This window comes from Neopelma chrysocephalum, unplaced genomic scaffold (genome assembly GCF_003984885.1).
Source record: "Neopelma chrysocephalum unplaced genomic scaffold, ASM398488v2 Primary Assembly neopelma1_24, whole genome shotgun sequence".
Classification (NCBI taxonomy): domain Eukaryota; kingdom Metazoa; phylum Chordata; class Aves; order Passeriformes; family Pipridae; genus Neopelma; species Neopelma chrysocephalum.
This window is the reverse complement of record NW_020897693.1, coordinates 8,929,607-8,942,220: the sequence shown is the minus strand read 5'-3', so window position 1 is coordinate 8,942,220 and position 12,614 is coordinate 8,929,607. Positions and strand designations below refer to the sequence as shown.

The 12,614-nt window shown below is 53.6% G+C and overlaps 1 protein-coding gene across 2 annotated transcripts; it reads right to left on the bottom strand.

Moving 5' to 3' along the window:
- Window positions 1-1,143: 1,143 nt before the first annotated feature.
- On the bottom strand, window positions 1,144-12,340 carry IFITM10 (interferon induced transmembrane protein 10). 2 transcript variants are annotated; one of them, XM_027674245.1, is made up of 3 exons: window positions 12,073-12,340; window positions 10,615-11,029; window positions 1,144-2,028 (listed from the first exon to the last, which is right to left on the bottom strand). In XM_027674245.1, the coding sequence occupies exons 1-3, from the start codon at window positions 12,216-12,218 to the stop codon at window positions 1,879-1,881; spliced, it is 711 nt and encodes a 236-aa protein (XP_027530046.1). In that variant the 5' UTR covers window positions 12,219-12,340; the 3' UTR covers window positions 1,144-1,878. The 2 variants fall into 2 exon arrangements, with proteins under 2 accessions (XP_027530046.1, XP_027530048.1); XM_027674247.1 differs by having other exon boundaries at window positions 12,005-12,098.
- Window positions 12,341-12,614: the final 274 nt, after the last annotated feature.

The following is a 12,614-nucleotide window of genomic DNA, read 5'->3' as shown; positions in this document are numbered from 1 at the left end:
AGGTATGTCAGGATGGAAATGCTGATGGCTATGATTCCTCAGGTCTTTCTTCATGGAATGGAGTGAGAAGCATGCAAGAGAGGTTGGGAACAGTCTTTGACCTCTGGATGAATGATCATAGAGCAGTTCATGGCTGAGATACTTCCAGGGCAACATGTACTTTGTTGCAAAACAGCCCCTTGATCTGGTCTGGTGTGGAAATACCCTCCAGCGAGCATGGAGCAGGGAGGACTGCAGGTCCTTCTGCTCATAACTCCTCCCATAAATGAAGCCCAGGCTGGGATTAAGGTGGGGAGACCTGAGAGGGAAGGAGGTGACATCTCATGAGGCTTTCAGGGAAGCATCCTCATGGTCTGCCCCCACATCTCACTATGGCACATCTCTCACTGAGCACAGACCAGAGACAGCCTGATTTAGCCATGCACTCAGCGGATGATGAAGTGTCCCATGACAGCCTGTCTACACTGCCTCTCTCTTGCTTCATCTTCGCTTTCCTGGTGGGTGCAAAGGTGGGTGATGTTGCCTTTTCCCGGTTCCATGGCAGTGACTGGTGCCCCTTGGCATGAGGTCACCTTACAGCTGGAAAAAGATGAGGCAGCTGTGGCATATGAGATGACATGAAGGGTCAGAGGGGCTGAAAAGCTGTATTTTAGTCCTGGTCTAGCCATTCATTTGTGGTGTTTTCAAATCAGGGCATGTTGATTTGCAGCCCCACAGGCAGCCTCCGGCAGCTATCAGGAAGGGCTCTGAGCTCCTGCCTCGTTCAGTGGCAAATGCACTTCATCTCTGAATCTGGCTTTTGGTATTGACCCTGGGAAGTGCTGCAGTAGCAGCATGTTCAGACTGTGGCGATTTATTTCTATCTTCAACATTGGTCCAAGCAGGACAGGGGCGACCTGCCCACTTGGCTGCCTTTGTCTGCTTGCCATTGATCTTCCACCACAGGAGTCACTGAGGTCTCTGCTCTCAAATCTGGATCTGCACTCTCCTTCACGGCTGCATGTGGCCCTGACCTGCAGCAGCATCCCTTGCTCTTGCTTTAAATCTCTCCCAAGCAGCTGCGGGTGACATTAGCATTTTCTCTTGCCAGCCCATAGAGACCACGAGCCCAGCCCTCGTAAGGAAGGAATTAACCCATCAGCATCACATATCAGAGGTATCTCTTTATTGACTGTTCACAGAAATACAGTAGCACTCCACTTAGGTGGCTTAGGTGAGTTCTCCAGGAGGTGCCCTCCTTCTCAGCACTGCTGGGAGATCCCAAGGAGAAACCTGCCCTTTAACACTTTGGGGCTTCTCTAGAGGCTTTGGGGCTCCCCAGCATGAATTTCCTGACACCCTCAGCTCTCCAGGGGTTGGGAGTTGTTTGAACCAGTGGATGAAATTCAAGAGAATAAAAGGAAAAGAAATCCCCTTAAGCTGGGGGATGGTGGGGAGGTCTGAACACACCTGATATGTTATGAGACAGCCCTGCCTTGGTCCCCATCCATCACTGCATGTGTTTCCAGCTTCATAGGATCCCCCTGGTCACAGAGCTCAGCTGTCTGCCACTAGGCGTGTGTTGCTCTGGGCTTTCCACACACTCTTTTCATACAGCTTGTTGGCCATAAAATAAATATTTCTTGGTCTATTTTTGTCCCTGTACATGTGCAAGAGTGAAACCCTTTCCTATAGCAGTTCACGTACCATTTTAGGGCAGGAAGGGTATGCTCAGCTGGGTTAATAAACTAATATAACTTTTATTTATGTACTTTTTTTTCTTTCTTTTTTGCAATCAAGGTGTAGTAGGTTTTTTTGCATGTCCTTGCTACAAGAAACAACTGCAGACACTTCTGGCATAGAGGCATTTTGGCGACGGCCGCTGCTGTTGGCCTCACTCTAGTAGTCAGTGAGAGGGTATCGCAGGAAGATGAAGATAAGGATGATACAGAAGGTGGCAAGGGCTGAGCTGGTGATGTTAAAAAGCCGGGCTGTCTTGGCATCTTCAACTGCTCCATTTAAGTCATTGAGGAGTTTCTTATCCCGGACCTGGGGCAAAAAAAATAATTAAATAAAGTAATTGTATTATGTATGAAAGGTATAACTTGTTGGCTAAATGCAAAGCCATTGCACCTGTACATGGTTATATGTACAGCAGATGAGGGCTGGGCTGTGCCTCTTTGTATTTGAATGCTTGGGGTGCCATAAAACACCCTGTGGTGAGGTTTGCACTCTGCCTCTGCTATGGATTGAGCTTGTGAAGCCAAGTACTGTGGGCTGGAAATTTCTGGGAGTGAAGAAGTCCTGGAAGAGTGACCCGTTGCTGTTACCAAGCAGGCAAACCAGGTCCCTGTGGTCCCCAGAGTGCGTCAGTATAATTTTGAGCCTGAGGGTCCACAAGGGAACTGAGATGCTGTTGTGCATCCCAGGCACACTGGCACTAAAGCACAGTGCCTGCTGCGTTGTAGCCCCCTGGTCCTGCAGCACCAGGCTTTGGCTCACCCAGCCCACAAGTGAGGAGACTGGCTGTTGTTCCGATGTGCATCCCTGTGCCTCCATCTGCACTGAGGGGCTGAGCAGGTGAAGCCTGGCACGGCATCCTACTGCAGCTTCAGGGTTGCGCACAAGCCTCCAGCATATTAAGCAGTCCTGGGTTAATGAGTTCCTTTCCTTTTGCAGGTCTTATGCGGCTTGTGTAGCGTCTCTATTCTGACAGCACAGTCTGCTCCCTTCAATATCCTGCAGGCTGGGACTTTCATGGGCTTGCCTTGGGACAGCCCTGCAGTGCATGGCAATGATTGCACAGGTTCATGTCAGTGGCCTGTCCCCACCTCCTCCAGGCTACCAGACAGTGCATGGCACTGCCAGGCAGTGATGCCACTGGCAGGCAGCGACGGCATTACCAGGCAGCAGATGACACTGCCGGGCAGCAGATGGCACTGCAAGGCAGCAGATGGCACTGCCAGGCAGTGATGGCATTACCAGGCAGTGCATGGCACGGCCAGGCAGCAGAAGGCATAGCCAGGCAGTGCATGGCACTCTATGGCTACGATGGCATTGCAAGGCAGCAGATGGCACAGCCAGGCAGCGATGCCACTAGCAGGCAGGGATGGCACCATGAGGCAGTGGATGGCACAGCCAGGCAGCTGATGGCACTGTCCACCAGCAGCAGCTCTGCAGCTTGATCCCAGCAGATGAGGAGCCAGGCTCCATCCCTTCCTAGCAGGGATGTGTCCCTGTCCCCAAGCTGCCCCTTCAGCCAGCACTCAGCAGACTCAGGCAGCTGGAGCCACAAGGACGAAAGAACCAGGAGACTTTACCCCTTGTCCCTTTTCCATATCCAAGCCCAGGGTCTGGCAGGGCCTGCCCCACTGCTCGCTCTTGGGTGGGGGCTGTGTGCCCTTCACAGCCTGTCTTGCTCCCGGCAGTGAAAGCCCTGCCGGGCACTGCCAGTTGGACACTAGATGTTGGTGGCAAGATGCAAAAACCAGCACCAGAGTCATACCGAGGAATATTAAAAGGCTTTTATCGACCAGGAGCTTTCTGAAAAGACTCTGTGATGGATTCAGACCACATCTTACAGACTTTTTCTCTCTTCTTCCTGCGGTGCTTACGCATGGGACTGTCCTGAAAGCCTTCTACAAGCTGTTGGATGTAGGGAAGGGTTGCTGAACCTCTCATTCCCCCAGAACAATGCTGGTTCATGGGGCCTCCAAACCCACCTCTCAGACCCTCAAGAAATGTTTCTCTCTTCTGTCACACCAGTGAGGACCTCTCTGCACAAGCAGCTCCTGATCTTCGTTAATCCCAGACTGAGGGTAGGGAGGCTGCCTTTGGCATGAGGCCCACAGGACGCGGTGCTGGCAGGCACATGGGCAAGAATGAGAGCTCTGTTTTTATTCTCATATTAAATCTTACGGTGCCATGCCCTCGGCCTCTGATGTGCCCTGCTCCTGGGAGCCTGCAGCTGGAGCTGGTGCCACCCACCCATCACTTCACTGCTGAGTGCTCAGCTCAGCATCCTTCTGGGATCAAAAGAGGGGACAGTCACAAAACTGCATGTGGCTCTGTGGCATGCTCGGCTGGAGCTCTCAGCAGTGGAAATGATCTCTGGGAAGGCAACAAGCCGGCAGCATGGGAGCCCACATGCCTTTTTGTGTCAGCTGAATGTCCGGGATGACTCACATTTGAAATTATTCGGTAAGTTTAGCATCCTCCCAGAATCGCCTAGACTCAGCAGCGCCAGGCATCTGGCACCTTCTCATCCACTGGTGAGAAGCAAGGAGGTCCTTGCAACCAGAGCCCCAGGGGTGCTGGATTCAGGCCAGAAATCCTGCCTGCTGCTCCCAGCAGACTCTTTGAAGCTCTCACACACTTCCTTCTTCCCAGCGGTGGGGCTGCCTCAGGCAAAACCTACACGGAGCAAATGCCTTTTGCCCCTTCCTCCCCTGTAACCCAGCCACTGCTGGGAGAATTGCTCTCTGCCTCAGGTGAGGAGGTGTTTGCCATCAGCGTTTACAGGCAGACAGAGGTTTCTCCAGTAGACCGGCATGGCCGGCACACCGAGCTCTGCAACCCTCCTGTAGCCAAGCCGCTTTAGCTTTGTAGGGCCAGTTCTTCTTGGCCCCAGGAGCTCTCTCCTACTCCTTGTCTCATGTTCCCTCTATCCCTGGGGTGCCCTGCCACCCTAATTTCCATGCCCAGCCTTCTCCCAGTGCTCCAAGCAGCCTCTCCCAGTAGTGTCTCCCACCTCCCACCAGCTCACACTTGGGACCAATGCTTTAACAACACACTTCAGCAGCACCTCTTCTTGACTTTCCCGTGGCTCTCCCTTTGGCCCTGCTCCAGTCTTGCTGCTGCTGCTAAGCATCCATAGTGAGGGGTGCCTGGGGCTGCCCTCTCCCCCATGCCACCATTTCCTCACAGTTCCTTTTTTTGTCCCTTCCATCTCTTCTCTTTTCATTTTTTTGGGCCCAAACAATGGTAGGATGGCTGCCTTTGACTCCTACCTAAGGGCACCCAATGGCCTCCTCTCCCTGCACCTCCAGATGGTTCCATCCACCCACTCCTACCAACACGGAGTTCTGCCTGCATTCCCCATCTCCAGCAGCCCCCTGCCCTTTCCCTTCCCTACTTCTGCCCTGGCTCTTCTCTGGCTGTTCTGGCCTTGGCCATCTGGAATCCCCACCTTCACCGAGTCCTTGGTCCCCTTCCCCTCCTCCATTAGTACTTTCCTGTGCACCTAGAGCTTCAGTGGTCTCCCTCATGCAAATCATTCCTGATTGTCCATTATCATTTATATTGCAGCAGAGCCTCTAACTGCCAGACAAGTGCAAGGGCCCCTGTGGCACACAAGTGCAATGAAAAGGAGTTTCTCCTTACAAACCACTCACAGCTTCAGACTCCCACATCTCTCCAGGGCAGCCTCGTCTCCTTTTGCATGGCCTTGCACCCTCAGGTGCTTCCAGATGTCTCCCTTTAAAGTCCTGCTGTGGTAACTGAGCTGAGCTATGGAGGAGCTCTCCTGGAGAGCAGACGAGTGTTTCAGCTCCTTCCCTGCTTTGTCCTTAAGGAGATGCTGGTGTCTTTCTCATAGCCTAGCCTCAGCTTTTCCTGTTTTCATGCTCCTGTGGCCACCATCATCATAATGTGCTGACAGCTGGTGCACGAGCTTCTGGGAGCCCTGAAAGCTGCTTCCTTCCATAGCCAATGAGATGAGGCATGGTCAGGGACAGGTCCTCAAGGTCACAGACTGAACCCTCACCCCAGACCCAGGTTGTGTGTTTACTTAGTCACAGACTCTTATCATCACTTCGACCTCATCTTGCCTAAAATTAGATGGGGATTTTTGGCCCTGCTTTGCACTGAGATGACTGGTGTGTGAGGATAATTACTTCTGCTGACTATGGGGTTTCCCTGGGCACCCCAAAGCTCTGTGTGGTGGTCTCTTTGGAGATCCCACCCTAGACAAGGCAGAGCTCACCTCTGATACAGGTTGACAAGTTATACAATTTCTTTCTTCTTCCATGTCTGTCCTTACATGAAACAAATACAGCTTTTGTGCTCTAACGTGCAAACCTTTCTCCTCTCCCACGGGCAAAAGGCAGTGATGGCCTTTCCATTCATCCATGGTTGCCTGTCACCTCCCTGCGGCTCACCTTGCCCTCCAACATCTCCATTTTACTACATCCTCCCATACCTCCAGCATGCCAGTACCCAAGGGTTCTTTTTCTCCTCCCTCTGATCACCATCCTCTGCCCTTTCTTCCCTTGAGGTTTCACCTTCTTCTTCCTCTCCCAGTGGTCCACTTGGTTGTTACATACCCTTCCTCAGCAGTCACCTCCCTTCTCTCTGCCCTGGGGCTTGGACCTTCTCATTTTTGGGAGCAGGGAACTTGCTGCTCTAGTAAAAAGTGCTGCCTCAGCTTGCAGAAGAAGACCAATGGTTTGTTGATAACGAGTCTAATGAGGCTGTATTTAAGGCAGCCTGGCAGTCCACAGCTTGTTGTCAGTAAATCCATTTCTATAGAGAGCTCTGTGTCCCTACACATAAGGAGCTCTGGAGGGGATCCTTGGATTTATTTGCTCTGTGAATTGCTCAAGAGCTCTCCAGCCCACATACCTCCCCCACACCGGCACTGGCGTCACGGGACTGTCACCCCAGCATTTCACCCACCTCCATAAACTCCTGCTCCTCCCGAAAAGCAGGCTGAGAGCCTGCCTGAGAGGTTGGGTGCGGCAGCTTCTCTGCTTCTCAGGGTTAATAAATAGCTATGGATTTGTGCTGGTCTGCTTCAACTCGAAACAGGGAAGTTCAACAAGTGGTAAGAGGGGAAGGCAGTCATGCCAAGAGCTGTGTGCTAAGGGCTGGGCAGAAAGCTGGCAAGAGAGCTCGACATATTTCGGTCACCTCAAGGGACAGGAAAATTCTGCAAGCAACATTGTGGGCTGCTGGTGGGGCTTGAAAAGCCAGCAGGGCTTCTTGGCATCTTCATCTCTATACAGCCACAGAGAAGCATCTGTACCACGGCTCATCTCAGAGCCCAGCTCCTCTGATCTACCGCCTCATGGCATAATGGGCACTGAGAAGGACTTGGCTCACCCCACCAGTCTCCAGAGACAGACCTCCTAATGACTGAAGCGAGATCTCCTGCCACCAGGCACTGATGCATCATTCATTACTGCTCGGAGCTGGGAAGGAGGGAGGGAGGGAGGGAGGGAGGGAGCTGCCTAATATCAGGCCATGACATTTGCTTCTGATCAAAACCAACTGAATCCAAAGTGTTGCTGTTGGAGTGATCCTCACATCTGTGCTGAGCTGGGGTTAAGGTTACTTTAGGGCTTCTAACTTCCTGGTCCTGCTGTTGATCTCTTCTTCCCCAGCACCCCCGCCCCACACACAGTTAGATGCAAGTGCCTTGCTTGCACTCTGTGAGGCTGACCTTGAGAAGCCTAAGGTGCTAGAAATGACCCCTGGAGGGATATATGTGTTGGTGTGACACCATTGCAGCCCAGCAAGCTGTGGCTGCTGAGGATCTGGCCTGCTATTGGTGTAAATGAAGATGAGACATGCAGTCACACTCTTGTTCAGAGTGCTTGGCTGGGATGTCTGTCACACAGAGGACTTGGCTTGGATGTCACAGTCTCTGCCCTCACCTGACTTCATGTGTTTCTTTCTTCATAAATTCTTTGGTGCTGGGTAGCATTTTTTGGCATTTTTTAGTAAATGGTTGTCACCATGAAATAGCATTTTCCTGCAGAAAGAAATCTAGAAGGCTGTAGTTCTCATGCAAAAGGCCAGGCAGACATGCCTGCTTTCCCACATGTGGCTGAAACCAATAAAATAGGGCATGGGGAGGGAGACAGCTTTATGTTAATATTCAAGTATACCAAGCATATATCTGGCTTCCAGTGTGGGAATTATGCTGCTGAAAGCAGTGGAAATACTAGGGTGTGCTCAGATATATACTGAAACACCTCGTGGACTTGGGATACAAAGGAGGTACTGCTTTATTGACATTATGAATCTGTCAAAAGCAGATGACCTTCATGACAGGGAACTGAAAATGGTATTTCTGATAATGCAAACAAGAATTCTTGAAGTTGCTAGATGTTTCAGTTATTTAAAGGAAATGTAAAAAGTGTAGCCCAGGAACCGCTTAATGGCATCAGGGCACTGATGGTCCTTCAGCCAGGAAACCTTTGCTCCACTGGCCGAGGGCTCTGCTGGGCTCAGGGAGGGGAAGGTGCCACTCCACTGTTCTCACTCCTGCAGCACGTTAGTCAGTCTCTTCAGAGCACAGACATCCTAGAAAGGCTGGGACTTAAGTATCTACTGCTCAATTGTCCTTACATTTAATTGCAGAGGAACAAGAGAAGTCTGTCTAAAGGGACATCTGTCCTCAGGGCATTTTTTGCTCCTGCTTTCTCTGAACTTCCGGGAGAAACATTATTGACAGTAAAAGAGATGAAAACATGCTTCTAGAGAAATAACCCTGACATCCAGCCTAGCTAAGATGTTGTGAAGGTCTCTGCAGTAGTTGTGAGTGAGTATTCTGCCTTTCTGAACATCAGTCTTCCCCACAACAGACCTGCTACTGCCCCAGCATCCTTGTTGCCTCTTATCACCCATCCCCATTGCCTCTTATAGCCCATCCCAACAGCAGCTCGTGAGAGCACTCAGCATCCCTTCAGTCACTCGCTCGCTCTGTCCTCTGCCTCTGAGGAACATTTTGTTTCTATTTTCCCCTTGCCACAGAGTCACAGCCACTGGGGATCTCCAAGATCAGAGCAGAGTTATTTCTACCCGGTCAGCATTACCTCTTTTTGGGTACCGTGGTTACATCTGACCAGCTACTGCCCCTCAGTCCGAAAGCCGAGGCTCGTTTTTGACAGCCATCTTCTATTTTCCTTTCCCTGATTTGGAGCAAATTTGCCTTTTTGTCTTCCTTCACTACTGCTTCTTTTTTTCATGATGGAGTTTCTGTCCTCTAGATCTTTGCAGACAGATGCTGGGCCCATGCCTCTGCTCTGTTGCAAGGCCTTGGGTTACTTCTGGGCTTTGACCTTCCTTCCACCCCATGTCAGGGATAGTGAAGGGTCCAGCCTCTAAAAACTTTACAGGTGGCAGACCCTGCTTTGTCCTGTCTCCTGGGGAAGGGTCAGCCTTGACCTCGAGCTCTCCTGCCCCACTGCTGCAGCAGCAAGGGACCACATCTACCCAGATACTCATTTGTAGCCTCTTCTATGTGAAAGATGTCCATCATTAAAGGCAAATACGGATGAGAAAAGGCTTAAAAAATAAGGAGGAAGCCAGTTTCTTCCCTTGCTGGCTAAAGGAGAGGGAGGTGTTAAGGGACTCCCTCCACCCGCTTGTGTTAGGCTGCTATTGACTGGGTTTGCCCTTTGGTCAATCCTGCTTTCGGTGATGCTTCGCCCTGGCATGATTTAGGTTATTAAATGCCTCACCCAGGCAGCAGTGATGCCTCCTGCATGGGCAGTGGATGGGTGCTCATCTCCCATTTTGGGCAAGGGGAGACTGAGGTGGACACCACAGTGCCGGTGCTGAGTGAGCTCAGGACACAGGTCCCTGAGCCTTTCTGACGGAGACCCTGACAGGGTTGGGAGCAGCCTCCTTGCAGTGCTGGGTGCTCACAGTCCAGCTCAGGGGAGCTGGATGGGGTTAATTGATCTGCTTCTGTGACGAAGCCCGTCTGTGCCCTGGCCTTCCTCTAAATGCTGCCTGCCAAAACAAATCAGCTAGCTTCTCTCCAGGCCACCCAGCTGCCCCGGGCTCTCTGCACATCCATTCAGTTAGTTTTGCATCTGGCAGGCAGGGAAGGGGAGGGCAGCCCAAACCCCTCACTCCTGGCAGCTGCCAAGGGGCTGCCTGTTTGCCAGGCACCATCCCTGCTGAGTTGCTCTCCCCTGCAGCTACCAGGAATAATAACCTGGTCCCATTCCCATCATGGGCTGTGCTCCACGCCATCACACTCTCCAACAACATGGCTCTGTATTCCCCCGGCCCCAATGCTGTGGGAAGCCCCCTGCACTCTCTTCCACCTCCTCAGCATTCCCATGATGCTGGCAGGTCGTCAGGGCTTGCTCTGGGGATTACAGGGCTTGGGGTGGGGAAAGCTGGCCAGCAGCTCTGGTGTTTTAATTAGGGAGAGGGCAAGAAAGAAACAGGCAGGATTGCCCTGGACCTTGTCAGCTGCTTCCCCCCTGCAACTTGCCAGGCGATGGCTGATCCTGATCAGCTGCTTCTTACTGCTTCTGCCTCACCATCCAGTGCTGCTGCGTCCTATCCTGATGATCTCTAACAGACAGGATCCCGAATAAAGGACCTAGTGCCACTGTGTCTGTGGGTGCAGCACGAGCCAAGCCAGCCCTGTGTTGCCTGCCTGTCACGCTGCTGCTGTGGTACAGAGGAGCTTGGAGCAAGTCAAAGCACCTCTTACCCACCTGAAGTAACATCCCAGGCTCCAAAACACACCTCGGCTCTTCCCATCCCCGTCCCCATTGGCTGCAACCTCTCATTTGGGTGGCAAAGATGTGTTTCACATCAGGCGCAACCCCCAAACGCTTCCCCCCTCTCCGGTCACCCCTTACCCCGTGCCTTGTGCTCAGTACTCACTTTCAATGAATAGGCCAAGGCGATGAAGCCAAGGCAGCAGAAGTTGAGGTATACAAAGTTGAAGATGGACCAGAGATAGTAGTCGTTCACCTCGGTGGTGTCGGGGTAGATTTCGATGACGGTGGTAGGGTTGGTCATCGTCTTCTTCTCCACCGAGTGCTTGCATGGGACCGCCGGTCGCAGGCTGTCCCCTTTGCAGCTCTTGCTCTCCATGAGATAAACAGCAGAAGAAGGAGACAGGACGGGCGAAGCTTGCCGGAGAGCTGGGGGCTTGGCGATGCAGGCGAAGCAGCCCTGGGGGGGACCCTGGGGTGGTCTCGGGGTCCAAGCCACCCCCTCAAAGGGGCATGGCGGGCCCAGCGGGGGGTCCTGTGTCCTCTCCGTGGTGGCTGCCGCGGCGTCACCGCGCTCTGCCCTGGCAAAGCGAAAGCACCCCCGTGAAAAATGGGGGTGAGGGGATGGGAAGGCCAGGTGGGGGGGAGGGAGAAGAAAAAGGGGGGAAGGAACAGAAAAGGGTAGACGTGAGGGGAAGGCAGGAGAGAGAGAGGGACCGGGAGACAGAGGAGAGAGCGGGGAGAGGAGTGAGGGAGTGGGCAGAGAGGAGAGAGGGAGGAGAGTAGGGCAGGCAGGAGGGGGAGGAGGGAGCACCGCTACACCCGGGGACCACGACGCCGCCGCCTCGGCGCGGAGCTGCCGCCGGCTCCGGCCCCGCGGCGGGGGCAGAGACGCGGGCAGCGGCAGGACCATCCCTCCCTCTCTACCACATCCTCCCCCCTCCGCTGCCCGCTGTCCTGCATGACCCGAGCCCGAGTCACCAGTGGGGAAATATTTTTTTTATTTTTTTTATTTATTTTTTTTTTAGAAAAAGGAGTCAAATAAAAGCAGAAAGAAACACTTGGGAGGCGCCGGGGGGCTGCAGGGGGGTTGCCAGCCCGGCCGCGCTGCAGCCACCCGCAGCCCTCCCTGCGCGCCTGTCTGTCTGTCGGTCTGACTATCGGGGCCTTCTCCTCTCTGTCCCATGCCGGGATGGGAGCTGGTGGCTCGGCTGCGGGCGGAGCGGGTCTCCCGGTGCGGCAGAGCAACCCGCCCCTCCGCCCTCCCTCCGTCTCTCCTGGGGAAAGTGGGTATTTTGGGGGGGATTTCTTTTTTCCCTGAGTCCTAGTCTCTGCGGGATTCCAAATGGGGTTGCATTTCCCGGTTCCCTCTACCTGCCAGCAGGTTCCGCCCCCCCTCCCCCAATCCCCTACCTCCCCCTTTTTTTTTTTTTTTTTGAGAATATTGTGGCCGGAGAGGAGGAGGGGAAGAGGAGATCTAGACAGAGGATGGGGAAAGGGATATTGGAAGAGGTTCCTCTCCACCCTAGCTTTGCAAATAGGAGAAACTAGTCCACCTCTGACTGCCCGTCCGTCCGTCCATCCGTCTCCTCCGAAGGCATCAGAAGGAGCAAGAGATACTCACAAGGAGGGATGCGGGGAGTCGCTGCATATCCGGCTCAGCACTGCCTCCGGCTCGGCTTCCTCGGCGCTGGAGTTGCGGGAGGAGGAGAGGGCGGGGGGGGGCACCCATGGACTAGGGGCGGGCAGGGGGCGGAGGGGGGCACCCATGGGCTAGCGATGGGCAGAGGGGGAGTTAGGGAATGGGAAGGTCAACCTGCAGCCCCCTCCCTCCCCCCGAACATGCTTCACGCAGGAGAGCTCCTCCGCGTCTCAGCCCTTCTCCTCATGTCCCCCCCACTGGGACGTCACCTCCTGCTTGGAGCATCCTGGTAGCGCCCCGCTGGAGAGGGGCATCTCCTGGGCCTCGGTCGAGCGGGTTCCCCGAGCATCAGAAGGGGATGGTCGGCCCGATTCTACCCAGCATCACCCACAGAAACCTTTGCAGAGGGAACTCGCTGCAGCCTTGTTTGCGGGTTCACTTCCATGAACCTGGGTGAAAAACTAAAGCAAGTGTGGCAGGAGTGTGTGGGGACAACTGGAATTAACAAGGGGAGGTGGTGACGA